At 37.2% G+C, this 19,851-nt stretch overlaps 1 protein-coding gene across 3 annotated transcripts in view; it reads left to right on the top strand.

Moving 5' to 3' along the window:
* Positions 1-19,245, top strand: part of LOC131548191 (major intrinsically disordered NOTCH2-binding receptor 1-like) — an 87,299-nt gene extending 68,054 nt beyond the window's left edge. For 2 of the 3 annotated variants that reach the window (XM_058789303.1, XM_058789304.1), the window contains 2 exons: positions 669-899; positions 6,333-6,882. In XM_058789303.1, coding sequence (XP_058645286.1) covers positions 669-899; positions 6,333-6,524 — 423 coding nt within the window. In that variant the 3' untranslated portion in view covers positions 6,525-6,882. Of the gene's footprint in view, positions 1-668; positions 900-6,332; positions 6,883-19,160 lie in introns of those variants that run through there. The other variant, XM_058789306.1, reaches the window with a different exon arrangement.
* Positions 19,246-19,851: the final 606 nt, after the last annotated feature.

Here is a 19,851-nt window from a genome sequence, read left to right as displayed (position 1 = left end):
TTTAGGATGGATAGTGTGCACATTGGGACGCAGGCATGGACTTCCTCTCTCTCACTGCCGAGTGTTGTTTGTGCATATCACTTTGTTAGCGATAGCAACTCTGCGGAGCCTTTCCATGTTTCTAGTTCATAGTTCCTAGTTTAGTCTAGTCTTGCCTGTCTATTTCGGATTGCCCTATCGTCTTGCCGTTTGGACTGTGTTCGCCGTTGTCTGGACTATTGTTTATGTTTACGGATTACCCCTTTTGTCAAGCTCTCTGCATTCTGTTCGCCGATCGAAGACCCACGCTTGTCCTAGGATTACTCTTGGTCTTGCCTGTGTTGTGCCTGTTTCATGACCATGTCTCTGAATAAAAGCCTTGCAAATGGATCCGCACGTCTCGTTCGCCCCGTAACAAGTTGTACACTCATTATTGAGGCGCGTTATGGAATTGATTGTACTCAATAATCTGGTTTACAGAGGGCCACTTCCTGCAGAATTTAGCTTCAACCTGATCTGACCTGATCAAGTTTCTAGCAATCCTGAAGACCTTTATTAGCTGTCCCAAATGTGTTTAATTAGTGTTGAAGGTAGGGGGTATGTTTTGTTTGTTTCACAATCGATAGAGCATTAACTTTTTATTGAAATACCATCTTCATGAATCTTTGCTGTGCATCTTTGTTGTGTAGGGAAGGGAAAAAGAAAAGGGAGGAAAGCTGTCAGCAGACAGTCATGTGTTTGAAGACAGAGAGCTGGAGAAACACATCACTCCTCAAACCCTGAAACCAAAGCTCAAGCAGAACCCTCTCTTTTCTCACATCAACATCATCGACATAGAGGACAACAAGTCCAAGCCATCCTGGACCATTCAGGACTATGACAGACACTCTGCACATGGTCAGCTGGCTGACTACATGAAGGTATTGCATTAGCCCGAAGCAGGCAAAGACAAATGACACAATTTGAATAACATCAGATTATGACAATGTTGTAACGATCGGCTTTATCGACCGGATTACATGGGTTTAAAATGGTCAGATTAAACTGTGTAAGGTAAAATAAGTGTTTTAAAAAGATGAGACAATGACAAAAGAAGAATGAAATTCACAAGGAACTTAAAACAACACAATAAAACTAGAATAACTTAGGCTGTTAAAAGCATGGAGTCCATTTGAATTATGGCTGCACGATATATATTGTCATGCGCATCTCGTCAGTAAAGCCGGTTCTGTGATTATTAATTAATCTCCATCACCTGTTTTCAAATGGAGTGGCATTTAATACACAGAGCCATAGTTCACTGACAAGCTACGCAATTCGTGCTCAGAATCGCAGATGAATCGCTTGCGATATTGAACGTGATATTGTGTAGCTTGTCAGTGAACTACGGCTCTGTGTATTAAATGCCGCTCCATCTGAAAACAGGTAACGGAGGTTTATTAATAATCACAGAACCGGCTTTACTGACGAGATGAGCATGACAATCGCATGCAATCTGTAACAGGGCTGACGAGACGTGAGACGTGCGGATCCAAGTGCAAGCTTTTATTTACAGGCATGGTCAGAAATACAGGCAGGGTCGAGCAATGGCAAACAGGTATGGCAGGGACAAGACAAAGAGTAATCCTAGGGCAAGCAAAGGTCGGTCGACAGCGAACAGTATCTGAAGGGGCTAGACAGAGAGATAATCCAGGTACATGAGCTATAATCCAGGCAAGGGAAATAATCAGAGTCCGAACAGGGAGACAGGGGTAAACACTAGGAACACAGACTAGAAAACAACAAAAGTTCCGTATCGCAGCTAACACTAGGGGAGTGAAAAACGCAGAACAATACAGGAACTGAAAAGAAACACGGGTAGAAATAAACACAGGTGAACAGGTAATGCAAGACTAGGATACTGACTAGGGCTCTGTAGAGTAGCTATAGCTAGGGGAGCGGTAAATGCATACAATACTCTGCAACGAGGGAGAGAAAGTCCAGGGTTTAAATAGTGTGTGTGATTAGTGATGCTGTGTGATCTGTGCCTACAGCTGTGTGTGCAATCAGTGCAATGAATGATGGGAAATAGAGTCCAGTGTTATGTATGGTGTGAGTCAATGTGGTGAGTGAGTGACCTCTGGTGGAGGGTGAATGGAAGTGCACAGACTGGATTCGTGACACAATCAATGTATCGTGCAGCCCTAATTTGAATCACATAAAACAGTCCTTAAGAAATCCAGCGTGCTGTAAGTTCCAATGTAAAAGTGCCCACCGGTGTATATACAATCCAAAGAAAGTGATAATCCAATAAAAGTGAGATGCTGGAATGGTAAATCCTTAAAAACAACTCCTCAATCCAGCATGTTCAGTGCTTTTTGCTCAGTGAGCCTGATTGTTATGCTGGCCTACTTCCTGATTCCTGACATGTGATGAGTCACACAAACAGACCCAGCAATGTTTAAAGACAGATAAGAGGAATAAAATGGCTAATACAACATGTAAAACCCATTAAAACAACAATCAAATATAGGGGAGAGCGGGGCACAAAGTAACAGAGTAAGTTCAGAGTATTTTTTTTTTTTTCCACAGTAATTTCACACTTGTCTAGTACAAATATGTCGCTTTGTTTCATAAATACAGTATACATTTTTCTTTATTTACCCTCAAAAATTGGAAGTGAAATGTGACAACATGCCCCATAGGTGGGGTACATTGTAACAGCTGAGGGGCACGTTGTGACATGACCATATGACACCCTAAAATGTTATCTGATCTTATGAAAAAAAATATACAAGACAAACTAAAATATTTTGTCAATAAAATAAAATAATTATTTAATAAAATAATAGCGTTTTTTAAATAATTAAAAGTAATCTGATTTTTGAGTTTGACAATGAACATATTGCAACCATGCCTGGGACGGCCCACATAAACGAGCCAAAATGCTTTACATGTCTTGAAATAATCATTTCTGAACATTAACCAATGATTGTCAGTCTTTATTCACCTGTTTCTTGTCGTTTCTCATTAAAATGTATTAAAGTAAATAGTGTGAATTACATCGCTAATGTCATAGAATAGCACGGCAGGGCAGGGTGTTACAACTTACCCCATCTGTGCAACTTTAATTTAAAACCGGTTAGTGTCTTCTGCTAGTTATCGAGGCATTAAAAAACGATCTAAACTGATAAATAACAGACTGGAGATTAAAATAATAGCAGATTTGTCTCATTTTAAATTAGTAATAAAAACTGAGATGAAAAATTTACTTAAGCCAGAAATTTCATTTTACTATGTTAAAATAAATGTTCAGCGATATCTTCAAAAGACTTTTGAATTTTGGCACACTTTTTTTCTCTATATAATGTTGATATGGTAACTAGTAAATACTGTAAATTTGGTTATACTAGCATGTGTGGAAATATTTAAAAAACGTGTGTTACAACTATCCCTGCGTTACTTTGTGCCCCGCGGTCCCTATAGATATAAAACCATCATAATATATAGCAGTATAAAACGTGTTATGGTCAGAGTTGAGAAAGTTGGGCACAAATACATGACAACTTATTAAAAAAAAAATAAAAAAAAAATACCTCAGTTCAAACAGATCCAAGTTCAAAATTCAAAACATGTATCAAAATACAAATACAGGTTTTTTGTTTTGTTTTTAAATACATGTAAAATTGGCAATTCAGTGAAGTATTATTATTTGATTGGAATTTATCTAGACTTATTGTGAATGCAAAAAAAAAAAAAAAACATTTTACAACTGCTTAGAAACGTGTTTTCATTGCGTTTCAGTCAATGATGAGCCACAAACACTGATGTTCTGATGCTTTATTTAAAGACAGTGACTGTGTTGATGATACAATGATGATCTTTTTTACTAAGTATTTTAATACATAAATGTGTGCTATTGCTGGCTAATTACAGACTGCAAAGATTTGAGTGAAAGTCATGTTTTGTTTGTTTCACTATTACACATTAAATGTTTACAGTTTTATATTAAGAAATGTTTATTTTTAGTGGACTCAAATGAAATAAGTTCACACAGTACTAACACCGTTTAAATACTATCTTTTTAAACTGGAATGGTTTGAAGAAATCGATTTCCCAAATGAAATGAGTTACCACATGGTATTATAACAGTAACATACTTTAAAAAAGATGAGCTGTAAATTAACAGTACAATGAGACCCAGAGGATATTAGTGAAGAGGATCGCGCAGAACCTGTGCAAGCACAGCTCTTAATGGTATGTTTTTTGTTTGTTGTTGTCGTCTCATACTTTTAGATGCACTGTTATTAGTAAATACTGCTTATGTTAGCTTCGAATATACGGTTTTATCATGATTAAAGCTTTAATACAGCAGAATGCATGATTGCGTTTGTCATAGAGATGGAATGATTATGCGTGTTGATTGAGAACCTAAACAGCCAATGGAAAAAGGGGGTGGGGGATAAGACAATGCAGAGTTACGTATGTTTAGAGAGATTAGATTAGGCTTGTTTGAGATGAATACAAAAAATGATAAAAAAGTATAGATCTCTGCAGGAAAGTAATGGGAGTTACCAGATAGAGGCATTTTTAGACCATGTTACCTGATTGGCTGACGTCAGAGTGACGGTAGGTTTAGGGGTGGGGTCAGGTAAGGGGGATCATTTTGATTGCATGATTTAGAAACATTTTAATTGTGATATTGGAAAGTTGCTTTGACACAATCTGATTTGTTAAAAGTGCTATATAAATAAAGATGACTTGACGTGACTTGACCCAGCAGTTTGAAAACACCCAAAAAGTCAGAAACGCCCACTTTTGCTCTGCAGAGACCTCAATCTCAAGATCTGTGCAGAACCGATCACCGGTGGTCACCATGAGATGCATGCCGGTTAGAAAAGTGTCCGAGTTACGTCCGCCTTGCTCTGATGTCATGCTGACGTATGCCAAAAAACTCTGCTCTCCACCGACTGCGCTGATCAAAAGCATGCTTAATGCTCATTGGTTCAGACAACCGTGATGCTGGGTTCTCTTCTAAAATGTTTTATTTGTTTAATCTGATTTCATGTGATTATGTATTTCAATTATGCATGGATATTCCCAAACACTATGACAGTGCGATCTCTGGGTGAGATATGTGATTGTTGTCATATTTCTATGAAAATCTAAAATACATGTTTGAATTAAAGTAGAAATGGATGATAAATGCATTTTTCGATTGGAATTAAATAGCAAGCACTTTGAGTGTCTTGTTCATCATATTTATATTCATATAAAGCAACAGAACTGAAATTATATGTTTATCAGCAGAACAGTGCATGAGTGAGAATAACGCGATAACCGCCTTTGATCTCGTTTGATCTGTTCCACTTCGAGAGCTCAGAACTGTCCGTCTTGACTGTGTTTATTTCTCTCCTCCCCTCACTGCAGCCACCTGCTCTCTCCTACATTTCAGACGAGGCGAGGCACACCTCAAACAAGCCTAATGACAGAGATTTGTTCCGATCGCTTTAATAAATACGTTCTTAGCAACTGAACACAGTTCACTGATGGAGCTGACAAGCTGATGATCTGAATGAGAGAAAGAGAGAGAGAGAGAGATGCAGAGCAGGGGACACGATGAACGGCTGCTTTAGAACATTGAATCCATTAGAATCGTTAGAAGACAGAATCGCGATTCATATATAAATAGATTTTTTCGTGCACCCCTAATTTTGATGGCATCACAACAATTTCTTCCAGATGTCAATTGTACTGAAATAACAATGAAGAAAAACTCGAGACAGACACTCGGGCCAACACACCGTCTCAGCACACAGGGACATTTTAAAACACTTAACATGAAAAACTTCTTAGATCACTGGTCTCAAACTCAAATCCTGGAGGGCCGGTGTCCTGCAGAGTTTAGCTCTAACCCTAATCAAACACACCTGATCCAGCTGATCAGCTAATCAAGGTCTGCAGGATCACTAGAAACTTTCAAGCAGGTGTGATTTGGAGCTGGTTGAAGCTAAACTCTTCAGAGCCGTGGCCCTCCAGGAATTGAGTTAAGGCCACATTCAGCCCAAGATTGTTTTCTATGTGGGTTCTTAGCATTTTGGAGATACTCTGACCCAGTCGTCCAGCCAGCACTATTTTGCCCTTGTCAAGGGCACTCACATCTTTCTGCTTGCCCATTTCATCTCCTTCAAACACATGAAATTCAAAAACTGATTTTTGCTTTGCTGCCTAGTATATCCCACTGCATGACAGCTGCCACTGTAACAATGTAATGAATGTTATTCATTTCTCCTGTCAGTGGTTTTGTGGCTGTGTATGAAATTGTAGCTTTTTATTTAAAAGATGTCTGGCCAAGCTGATCTTGTGTATTTCAGGAGGACCCAAAAGAGCTGAGCTTCTGGCTGGAAGATCTCTACACCCCTGGTTATGATTCACTGCTCAAGAAGAAATCAGCTGAAATGAAGAGGAACAAAATTTGTAAAACACTTGCAGCCGTCATTCTGTTAGTTTGTGTGGTTGTGATTATTATTACAGTGCCAATAGTGGTCACACAATCAAGAGACTGATGGAGCTACGACAAGCGGTAAAACTACCTCTATTCCAACAACAATCTGACAGTTCAGCTGAACAACAGCAAGCACTTTATATCATTTACATGGAGGGGGGTGTCAATATGATGACTGCTATGTTGTCTAAATTACATTTTGTCTGTTGTGATTCAATTTAATCCACCAGGCTTGTGGTGCACTAAAAACTAAGTAATATCCACATTGTTCTGTTTCATTATTACAAACATTAAGTTTATTTTTTTTGTTTTTTTACACAGCCAGCTGGGTTAACAACTGGTCTTATGATGATAGATATATTTTAAAATGCAATTAAATGGAATTACCACTCTTCTGGAGTCTCAGCACACTGGCCTGTATCGAGACAATGGACTGTTATTAAGGGAAGTGGAGTGTTTACATTTCGATATCAATTCTACTTACCTGCTGGTTTCCTGCTCTGCTGTTTTAATAAACATTGTTAATGAGCATACCTGTGTCTCTGTCATTGGCTGTGTCCGAAACAGCATACTCAGTGAGTAGGTACTTAATTTCAATAAGAACTTACTTAACGAGTCGTGTTAAGTATGTCTTTTTCTAATCTCTCATTTGTGCATCCTCGTTCCCTTTCTTTGCATCTTGGCTCCACCCCCTTAGGATATGAGGTAAGGATGCAAGGAAAGAAAATGAGGACAGAGGAATCAAAGGAACAGTTATGTGTACATTGGAATATTCTTAATCACTCAAGCATCACTTCAAAGCGCCATCAGCTTCTCTAAAGGGATCTGCCCTTAATTTTGTTAAAGTTTGCTATTTAAGACATTCATAATAAATATTAATACAGTAAGATGCACTGTTGAAATATGTGACCTGTATGGTTTATTTAAATTACAAGGGTAAAATATAAATTAAAATTATTATGACAGATGTGAGAGGGAGGAGAATGTATACGTGCATCAGGTTTTTCGATGAGAAAGGTGTATCCTATGCGGAAATCTGTGTATTCTCACTCATAGCTCCTCTGGAAGCGTCCTCAATCCTCGATCCTCAATCCTCGCTGTGGAATTAAATGCTGTATCCGAAATCGCCCACTATACCCTCATTCACTATTCCCTACATTAGTTCACTAATTCAGTTCACTTGAAGGAGTGAATGATGACTGGAAGAACTGGCACTTTTGCATAGTTTGTGCTGCTGTTTAATAATCATTTGAAACTGGTAAACTGGCAGCTCCAGTAGTCAAGTCACTATTATTTGTATAGCACTTTTAACAGTGCAAATTGTGTCAAAGCAGATTTACATCAGCTTGATATAAAGCTGGGTGGCTTTATATCAGCTTTACAGTATTTAGACGGGGAAATAGTGTGTCGAAATAGTGTCATTCTCCTCTGGCCAGACAAAATCAGCAGTTTAAATCTAGGCTGCAGCAGAGTTAGATTGTGCAGAGGACTCATCTGGTTCCTGCAGTCTTGTCCTGATGGCCGTCTAGGGGACAGGGTCTTCACTGGGGATCAGTCTCTGGGGCTCATCTAGGTGTCCTGATCTCTGCTGACGTTCAGGGCTGTAGAGGTCATCTCTAGATGCTGATCCACCATCTGATCTGGATACGGACTGGATCTGGTGGCTACGGTGACCTCGGAATAAGAAAGAAACAGACTAATATTAGCGTAGATGCCATTCTTCTAACTAGGGTTAGTAACAAGTACATCAGGTGTTTTGGGAAGTGTTCCTGGTTCCGGTTGATCTAATTAATGCAGCCTAAGAATCCTTTAACGGATTTGAATAATAGAAGCGTATTAGTGTGTTATGTGTAAGCCAGGCTAAAGAGATGTGTCTTTAATCTAGATTTAAACTGACAGAGTGTGTCTGCCTCCCGAACAGTGTTAGGTAGATTGTTCCAGAGTCTGGGTGCTAAATAGGAAAAGGATCTGCCGCCCGCAGTTGATTTTGATATTCTAGGTATTCTCAAACGGCCAGAGTTTTAAGATTGCAGCGGACGTGGAGGACTATAGAGTGATGAGCAGTAAGATTAAAGGATTTTATCTTTAACTCTGTCATGGAAATGGTGTACCCTCTGGTGCTCCTTATTTGGGAGTCACACTTGTGATCTTTTTAACTTTTTAAAATCCATGTAACATTTTTGTTTAATAATATTCTTTATTTTGTATTTTATTAATATTTATGCAATAATTATGATCAAATATTTTCTATTACTTTTCAGTTATGGCAGTATTTCATGTTAAAATAGAGCCAATGCCTTTAAAATGCAATTTTTGAAGCCAGATTGGTGCCATCTGGTGGGAGTAAAACAAGAAAAAAAAGGGTACTCAGATTCAGAGGCCAAGCGGGCCACACATTACAATTTGCTTGATCAGACTTTATTTAAGACAATATTTGCAGATTTACTGATTTAGAAATACAGTTTATTACTTATCTAAGTCTTGCTTGTCCTATTTAACATAACACAGAGCATGAAAATATATATAGGGCCTATATTTTTTTTTAAGAGTAAAAATCTGTTAAAAGTTTGTTTTGCTATATTGATCTATATTGATTTTAAATAGCGAAATAGAGAAAATTTTGCTATTGAAAAAACTCAAAATGCTAAAACTAAAAACATTCTTGAGCAAATATATTCATAAATTTCTTTAGAAATAAGTATTATTTTTCATATTGTATCAATATTCTATTTTTAAAATAGATACAACTTTCCTCCCACAATGATTCTGAAAAAAAAAACAGACAACTAAAACTAACAATTTACTAGTTTATACAGAACATTGCTGCAGTCTATTTATAGAATACAATATTCAACGGATTGATTAAAAAAGTTAAACAAATGATTCATAAGTCATAACTTCACGACTTGCTCATAAAGACTTCACTTGTTTCATTCCTGAATGAATCAAGGTTTTTTGAAGGAATCTCAGTTTAAGTCACTTGTCTCCACCTGCTAGCATTACATTGTAATTGATACAATCTTTATTTGAAGCATCGTCACTTTCAAAAAGGTGATTTATTCTATTTTGATCGCTAGACAGCAGTGTTTATAGCCGAACTATAAACCTTTATTCCAGTACTTCTGTGATTATTTGAATGTCTGTAACACAAAACATAACGATACAAAAGACTTTGTAAAGATGTTTCATGCACTGTTCATAGAAATGTGTGTGTTTGTGTGTGCTTGTACTTCATTGTGTGTCTCTGAGGGTTTGTCGTCATTTAGTTTCTGTAGTGCATCTCTGAGCCGCAACAAATAAGCCTCTTTGATTCAGTGAACCACTGACAACCTGCACAAACATACACAGAGACTCAATACACAACATTCTTTCTTTCTTTCTTTCTTTCATTTATAAAGCACTTTCACACAACTACCAGTTGATCCAAAGTGCTGTACAATACAGATAAAATAAAACAGATAAGAGACAACAGAACATCAAAACACAGCATAACAATACAATTGACATGGCTAGACAAAAGCTATTGACAGAAGATGTTTTTTCAGCCAGCATTTAAATGCAGGCAAAGAGGGCACAGCTCTGATAGAAGCTGGTAATTTGTTCCATAGACTAGGACCAGCAACAGCGAAAGCTCAATCACCTCTGCAATGGAACCTAGATCTAGGAACTACTACAGATTACTTGATCTTAGGGACCTATTTGGTTTATAATTAGAGATTGCCTCTGAGAGATATGATGGAGCTTGGTTTTGCAGAGATTTAAAAACAAAATTTTAAATTTTAAAAGTAATTCTAAATTTGACTGGTAACCAGTTTAGGGAAATAAGAATGGGTGAGATGTGGCCGAACCTTCGTCTGCCTGTAATCAATCTTGCAGCAGCATTTTGGAGCATCTGCAAACGCATTATAGAAGACTGACTTATACCATAGTATAGTGAGTTACAGTAATCTAAACGAGATAGAACAAACAAGTGGATAATCTGTTCAAACTGTTTTACAGAAAGTAAAGATTTGATTTTTGATAAACGCCGTAAGTGAAAGAAACTTGATTTGATCACTGCACTAATTTGTTTCTCAAAACCCAGGTTGCAATCAAAAAGAACACCAATATTTTTAGCACAGGGTGTAAAGTAGGAAGAGAGATGACCAAATTGAAGAGCATAGTCTTCATATGACTTTAAACCAAACAAAATGATTTCGGTTTTGCTCTCGTTTAACACTAAAAGATTCTGCTTTAACCATATTTGTAATTCGTTTAGACAATTTAACAGAGGTCCTAAGCATTCTTTACTTTTATGCTGCAAGGAAAGTACAGCTGAGTATCATCCGCATAAAGATGGAAGGACACTCCATATTTCTCAAAGATAGCACCCATTGGCAGCATGAATATAGAGAATAAAACTGGAGCAAGAATTGAGCCCTGTGGCACCCCACAAGCAAGTGGGTGTGAGGACGAACTATGTTGGCCAATAGAAACACTAAAGCTTCTGTTAGTTAAAAAAGATTGAAACCATTTCAATACCTTTCCCTGTAACCCAACACAGCTCTCCAGCCTGGAAATCAAGATATTGTGGTCAACCATATCGAATGCAGAGCTTAAGTCTAGAAGCACCAAAGCCACGGCATTCCCTTTATCTGTTTCTAGTAAAATATAATTTACAACTTTTAAAAGTGCAGTTTCTGTGCTGTGTTGAGACTTAAAACCTGATTGGAATTTTTCAAGAATATTATTTGACATCAAATGGGACTGCAGCTGGGTCAACACAATTTTCTCAAGAATCTTAGAAAGAAATGGCAAGTTTGATATAGGCCTAAAATTAATGAAATTTGAAGAATCAAGATTGGGCCTCTTTAATAATGGAGTTACTATAGCTGTTTTTAGGCAGTCAGGAACAACCCCAGTAATTAGACTAGTGTTAAAAACAGTTAAAAGATCATGTCCAACGGTATTGAAAATCTGTTTTAGAAATCTAGATGGAATGATATCTTGAGAAGATGAAGTCGATCTTAGACGTTCAACAATGCCTTTACAGGATTCAAAGGAAACAGGCTGAAAATCGTTCCACAGCATTGGACCACTTGATCTCTCAGGTTGAACAGAGTTCCACAAGGGCAGGTTAGATCTTAATTGAATGGTTTTCTCATTAAAAATTTACAGAATTTTTCACACAGTAATACAGAAGCATCAGGAAAAATGTTGACAGGGGGACTGAGCACAGAATCAATAACAGAGAAAAGGGTTTTAGGTCTGTGTAAATTGTCACCAATAAACTCAGATAGATATTTGGACTTGGCGGCCTTGACAGCTCTCTGATACATATATAGGGAGTCTCTCCACATTTCATATGAGACCTGTAACTTATCCTTACACCATTTTCTCTCTGCTCTTCTGCAAGCCTTTCTGAGCAAACGAGTTGAATCATTAAGCCATGGCTGGGGTTTAGTAACAATACGTTTGGGTTTTAACGGAGCAATAAGATTCAGAGTAGACAAACATTTTTGATTGAAGAAATCAAAAAGTCTGTTCACATCCTGCACAGGAGAGGACAGTTCAGGCACAGGTGGATCAGTTATTGCATAAGAGGCCGCAAATCTCTCACATGACTGAGTGGAGAAATAACGATTCAAACGAGTCGCTGAAGGTGTAGCAACTACTGGATCGGGAAAATGAGAGGAAAAAAGTACCAGTTTGTGGTCAGAAAAACAAGTTTCACTGATCTCAATGTCTGATAATTTGAATCCATGTGAAAGAACCAAGTCCAACGTGTGACCATGAGCATGAGTAGGCTCTTGCACCCACTGCACAAAATCAAATGAATCAATAAGATTTTTAAATTCAGTTACCAGGGGTTTAGTGGCGCAACATAAATGGATATTAAAATCACCCAACACTAAGATGTAGTCAAACCGTGGAATCAGTTCTCCTAGAAAGTTAGAGAATTCAATTAGAAACTCATTGTTAATACGCGGTGGACGATAGATATTAACACAGAGAACTAGACGTACCAAGTCAATTTGAAGAAGTTGTACCTCAAAGCTCGAGTAGACACCAGTCGGAATGGTACGTGTAATAAACTTTCGTTTGAAAACAGCTGCAAGTCCTCCTCCACGTCCAGTTTTCCTGGGGCAATTATAAAAGGTGTAGTCATGAGGAATAAGTTCAGAAAAGGGACTAGAGTCTCCCTCTTTAACCCAGGTTTCCGTCAAAAATATAAAATCCAAATCCTTTGAAGTAAAAAGGTCGTGCAGGATAAAAGTTTTGTTGACCAGAGAACGAACGTTAATTAGTCCCATTCTGATCGGCAGTAGACGAAGAACGCTGTGGTTAACTCCTCCACCGTGAATCTGGGGAGAGATGGGGTGCACGGGCGCATCCAGGAAGCCGGGAACAATCGGATGAATCCATCGGTAGGGCTTCTCCAGCGAGCGTCTTACCACATAACGACCAGAAATGGGCCAGGGTACTGGTGAGGGAAAGTCAGATGGCCGAGTAGATCCAGAGAGAAAACCGAACTTGATCCTGATAGTAAGACCAGCCCGCTTCCCTCGTCTCCTGCAACGCCTTCTCCGCGGCGCGTCAAAGGGCCGTCGACACAGAAAATCGGGAATGTTCGAGGCGAGCGGCGGTGGACACGTATAAGAACCACTCCACACGGCATCAGGCGAGTAGGAGATTAGATTTCCAATATGAAGTAATGTTTGACGGTCATAGGTTAACAATGTAGAGTTCACAGTAGTTAAAACTGATGTTAAAATAGCCAACATCAACACATAAAACGAACAAGGCAGACTGCTTGCCACACACATCGGCGCCATCTTGCCAATAATCATTCTTCTTCTTCTTCTTCTTTGGTGTTTATTGGCGGTTGGCAACCTAGCTTATTGGTGCATTACCGCCACCACCTGGAATATGGATCATGATATTTGCTTATACTAAATATAAATGAACATAAAAACCAAGCAAAACAAATAAACAAACTGGAAAATGAACCATAATAAATAAACAAACAAAAAAACAATCAAAACGCTATATTGTTTTATATAATTTACTTTCTATCACAAATATCTAGCTGTTTCCCTTAATAAGCCTGATAAAGTAAAGTCATGATGTTTTACTTTCTTCAATGATAGAATAAGATGACGTCTCTCATTGATATATTTCCTACAATGGAGTAGTACATGCTCAACTGTTTCTTGTTGGCTACAGTGTATGCATTCCCCAGTTGGGTGTTTTCCGATTTTATATAGTGTACTATTAAGTCCAGTATGACCTATTCTCATCCGAGTTATGATACTTCCTTCTCTTGATTCCTGCTCTCCTCCTCCCAGCACCAACTTGTTTTTGTATATTGTATAAATGTCTACCTGTTTCATTATCATCCCAATATACCTGCCATACTGATTGTGCATATGTTCTTATGAGTACTTTAGCTTCTGCTTTACTTAATGGGACCTGAAAATCTACTTGTTTTAATCTTAGAGTTTGTTTAGCCAGAATATCCACCTTCTCATTTCCTTCCACACCAACATGAGCAGGAACCCAAATGAAACGTGTAGAAATACCCATAACTTTCATATTGTACATCTTACAGAATATCTCATTGATAATATCCATCCTAACTAGTTACCTGCCTGATCGTATACTTTCAAGTGATGAGTAGCTATCTGATGCAATGACGGTGTTTTTAATTTTCTTCTCCTCTATCCACTGCAGGGCCAGTAATATTGCCAATAATTCTGTTGCATACACTGACAAATGATTGGTTACTCTTTTCTTAATAAAACAATCTCTCATTGGAATATATACTGCTGCACCTGCAAATCCTGTTTCAGGATCTTTGGATCCATCTGTAAATAAAAACACTGATTCTGGATAATGTTCCTTGAAATAATTCTGGACTATAAACCATGATGGAAGTTGTGCCAAATTATCTTTCAATTCCTGCTGTATACTGAGGTCAACATTTGGTAAAGGGAATAACCAAGGAGGAATGGAAGATATTGAAACTGAATTACTGTACTGTAATATAATTTGACTTCAGAAAGATTATCTGAGCTATGAACCTTCTTGAATGTTTGAACAAGGAGTTCAGCCTTTTCTAGATTGCTAACAGCTATTTTATCCCCACTGTTCAACACTGGCAATTCATAATTCCTTCTGATCCCCCCCATTCTTCTGATCATGCCCCATACATCTGATATTTGTACTTCTCTTCCAATACTATTGCAATATTGCCTCCAAAATGTACGTTTTTGTGCTTTTATTGTTTTCCTTACTTTTGCCTGTGCCCTTTTATACAAGATCAAAGTATCCTGAGAATGATGTTTTTTGAGTTGCCTAAATGCCTTATTTCTTGCTTTTATAGCTTCTTTACAGTCATTATTCCACCAGGGTACATTCTTGGTACATCTTACTCCTGTACTTTTAGGTATTATTTCCTCAGCTGACTGTATTATTTCATTAACTAGTTTATTATTAAATATATTTACATCCATCTGATTCTCTACTTGAAGTGTCAAACATCTCTTTTCACAAATTTCTTGAAAAACTTCCCAATTTACATTCTCCAATTTCCATCTAGGAATTATCTTTTCCTTTTCATAGCATATCTTTGTACCTATTTTAGTCATTACCGGGTAATGATCACTCCCTACTGTAGTATGTTTGATCACACTCCATGTGCTAACCCCTGCTATTGAACTAGATACAAATGTCAAGTCAAGTGCTGTTTCTGTGTTGTTTATACTATTATATCGTGTTCCTTCTCCATTATTCATACACACCAAATACTTAATATCAATGAATTCTTCAATAAGTAGGCCATTCGCATCAGTACTCTTACCCCCCCATAATGAATTATGTGAATTAAAATCACCACACCATATAACACTGTCTTGTATCAATCCCACTACATCCTCTAAAATGTTCTGACTCAATTTTTCACACGGATTATAATAATTAACTATATCTATACAACCTCTTTCAGTCCATATCTTATTTATAATTGATTCATAATCTGTATTTATTTGTACTACCTTATATTTCATCCCCTTCTGTATAAACGTTGCTATTCCTCCTCCTCTGCCGTATTCTCTGTCATTCCTAATTACATTATATCCCTTTATTATGAAATCCAATTGTGGTTTTAACCATGTCTCCTGTATACATATTATATGAGGTTTCTCTATCAAGTTATCAATATATTTCTTAAATTCTTGACCATTAGCAATTAAACTCCTTGCATTCCACTGTAGAATAATCAACATCATTAAGATGATCCAGCCCATGTCTGAGAGGATTGTGTCTCTTCATTGAGGATGTCTCTAATTGTTTCCCAGAGCAGCCCTTTCACATCTAGATACCTCTCTGCTGATTTAACAATTATTTTGATCCTTTCATTCCGGCTTTTTGTTTGTGCTGAACAATTTATTATCTCTGCCATAAACAGTACAAAATCATTTTTACTCACTATCAAAGTTTCCTCTTTCAATTTATCACATTTCTGACACTTATCAATGTTTTTGTTCTTAATTACAGTTTGTTTAACCATGGTCCCAATTCCTGACACAGTCTTTGCAGCCTCTGCATAACTGATTCCCTGAATAACCTTGACTCGTTGCACTTCAGCCTGCCTCTTGCTAACCTCACATCCTCGATAAGCTGAACTATGTTCCTCCACAATTACAGCATTTTAGCTTTGCACCCTCTCCACATTTGCCATACTCATGCTCACCACTACATTTACCACATCTCTGTTTTCCCTTGCACACTGCCGCCACATGTCCAAATCTCTGACATTTAAAACATCTAAGTGGTGGGGGTATGTATAGCCTCACATCGTAACACATATATCCAATGTAGACCTTATTCGGAAGTTTCTCCTCATCAAAAGTGATCATAATTGAAAGACTATCATATGTACTTCCATTCCTGTTTATTTTCAGACGTCTTACTTCATTCACATTTGCATTTTTTATATTTCCTTTCACATCTTCTACTGAGACGTTTACCGGAATCCCTGTGATAACTCCTTTGACAAATTTTTTACCATTAGTCTTAGAGCATTGTACTTTCTTTCCATTTATTTTGTTCATTCTGATTACTTTCATTTGCTGTTTCTCATCCATGCATATAATCAGCAATGATCCATTTCTTAGTATTTTAGCACTCTTTATCACGCCAATTTCCTTGTTTAGAGTTTTTGTTAGCTGTATTGGATTCATATCACCAAACGAATCCCCTTCATTCTCAAGTTTTACAAATACCAAATACTCCTCTCTCTCCGTTTCCTCTACAGTTAATCCTCTGTCGGAATCACTTTCATCTGACTTATTCTTTCGTTTCTTTTTCCGTGTTTTATTTCTAACCGTATCCCATTTTCCATAATTCCCGCCACCTACTTCCATCTCGTCCAATTCATTTCCTGAACCGTCACTTCCTTCTGCATTCTCCTGTCCATTCACATTCCAGTTGCTGCCAACCGCCTTAGGATCCAATCGTTTTGCCATTCTCTCCCGGATCTGTTGTCCGCCTTGCCAATAATCATCATAAACATAAACAACATAAACACATTCACACAATCTCCATTAAACACACAGTAAGTGCTATCAAATTCACCCCTTGCAGCCCCATCATCACAGACACAAATGTGACAACATTACAAAGGGGGTCAACATCTGAATATTTTCTGTAAAAAGCTAGGATATGCTGAATAATATGAATTTGTTGCTGGCCGTTTTTTTGTTTTGTTTTGTTTTGTTTTTGTTTTTTGTTTTTATGTGCACGATGCCTCCTGCCATTTTAAGGCAGTTTAGTAAAGCAATGCTATTCTGATGCTTTTGATTGGTTCTCTTGTTTGAAATTGCAACGCACCACGTCTGTATTTAACCTCAGAACGATCTCAAAGTAAAAAGAGGTGCTGTAGTCTGATTTTGTGGTGTCTGTGCTTTAAAATTCAATTATTGTAAGTGATGAAGGATGTTGAAAGTCATCACTATTGTTGTCAAGTTTAACCCTGCCTGGTTCAAGCATTTCAAAATGATTAACAGTTGAAAATATCAAAGTAATCAAATGTAATCAGTTACTTATTACATTTTAATTAGGGTAACGTGTAATCTGTAACTGATTACATTTCCAAAGTAACCTTCCCAACACTGCTCATGACTGATTTAGTTCTGTTTAGATCAAGGATGCCGCCTACAAAGCAAATTTCACCCGATCAAATGAACTGATCAATGTATAACCTGAGTGCAATGCAAACTGCTTTGGATTAAATGGTAGGGGGCATTATTGCTTTAATATGAAACATCTGCCATCCTCCAGCAGAACCTGAGGAATTCATTTCACAGGACGTCACATAATCATGGACAAATCCAATAATCTCAAATATGACCCTAGTAAATTGAATAGGCGTTTATACGATATGTGATTCATTATACATGAGTCAGGATTTTGTCTAATAAATTTGAAAACACATAACTTTTCTAGACCTACAACTTTTAATGCAGACAAATTGAATAGGAAGCCATTGGGATTATTTGCATGACAATTAAATTATTCCTCACTGTTATTGCCCTCCAAAATTATCACCACAGTAATGTAAATAAAAATATGATTGCAAAATATTTGCATATTATGGCAGTGTCTGTTGTGCTGATTTCAATTTAACAGTAATGAGTGCATTGGTCGCATTTGCCACTGAAAATTCGGCAAAGCTCATAAATAGTTGCATAATCCAATAAGATTTAAAACTACAACTCGCAAAATGCATTTACACTGCACAACAGTTGAGCTTTGTCTAACTGGTGGGTTTTTATATCTTCTTGCTCTTAATCATCTTAATATGCAATGATCATTTGTATTCTATAAAATATATTTGTTTCTACATTTCTACATATCACTTCTTACCGGTGAACTTCCTGTTGTTGGTATTGGCATGTTCCTCTCATGTCCTGCCAGTCTGCCTGTTTCTTGTTCAGTCTATTGACAATACAATGAAAAGTTGGATTGATAATGATAAAGAACTTGAACTGTTATGCAGCAGTTATTATATTGATCCATATCAGAATGTTAATGCATGCCATTTTTAATATATACTACATATTGTTTTAAATATGCTATCCATGATACTACAAATGATTTTGTTTCAGTTCTCTCTTTTCTTTTGAATGATTTAATACTGTAACAAAAATGGCAGTTAGGCTACGCTCTATTTTTTCTATACTAACCTAAATTGGTGCATAACAGTTCAAGTTATTACAGCAGCTTGTCATGACTCAGTCACTGTATTTATAACAAGAAAATTTGTTATTTTGATAATTATAGCATAGTAAAGTAAACCATGGCTGTAATATGCAACGCTGCCTGATTGAGACATGTAATCCATGCAAATCCAAAATCAACATTAAATGGATAGTTGAATGCGCCATCCGGTCCAGATGAGGCAGTAAGGTCAGGTGCAGTGATGGAGCGTCTCATTCATGGCTGCTGTGGACTTCTCCATTCTCACTGCTCACAGCAGCCTGCAGACATTTCAGATCCTGAAAAAAATGCACAAATATAATACACAAGCAGTCATTTTAACAACACTGTCATTTGATATCTGTATTAGAAGTAACAAAATGATCTTACTTTATATTTTTGTTTCAGGTTTTCCCCCTTTTTTTCTCACAAATGCTGCCATCACCTTTCCTTGCAGGTCCTGCTCCACCACAGAAGATCTGCAGCAAAGGCACAGAAATCAAGAATCAGAAAAGTGCTGTAATAACTCTGTTTGAAATGACAATAATTTAAATATAATACAGCTTAAGCTTTAAAAGATGTTTTATTGATTGATCTGTAGTGTACTCACTCAAAGCCTTTGATGGCAGCATTCCTTCATCAGTCACTCTTCACCGGATAAACACTCGTGTGTCTCATCTGTCCCTGTTACATCCAGACAAGAGTTAGTCACCTCTGTGATTTATCTGCTCAATACTGTATTTACATGTTGAGATAGCTGCTGATGTGTTAACTGCTTCTTATCCAACACAAATGTTCCTCAATTTATCAACAGACTAACAGACAAATAAAAGAGATAACTTTGTTACTTCATGTAGATGTGTTTATAATCACAAATATACTGTACTGTTTAGCCTCTTTACACCTTCAACAATTGAACAGTTTGCTCTACAGTAGTTCAACAAGTGTGATTTCAACAAGCAAAAATTAATATCTCTGTATTTTTTGGCTGATTTGCGGTATACAGTATATATTTCGGCATTTTTTATGCTTTTATATTCGGATTAGACAAATAAGCAAATAAAGTGAATGCAACCATTATGTTAAAAAAGGGTTAAAATTGCATTCTAACATTGCAATCTAAAAATTAAAATAATGCTTTTAAAGCA

Source organism: Onychostoma macrolepis, chromosome 10 (assembly GCF_012432095.1).
Source record: "Onychostoma macrolepis isolate SWU-2019 chromosome 10, ASM1243209v1, whole genome shotgun sequence".
NCBI lineage: Eukaryota > Metazoa > Chordata > Actinopteri > Cypriniformes > Cyprinidae > Onychostoma > Onychostoma macrolepis.
Note: the sequence above shows the minus strand (reverse complement) of the source record. Positions and strands in the feature narration are given on the sequence as shown.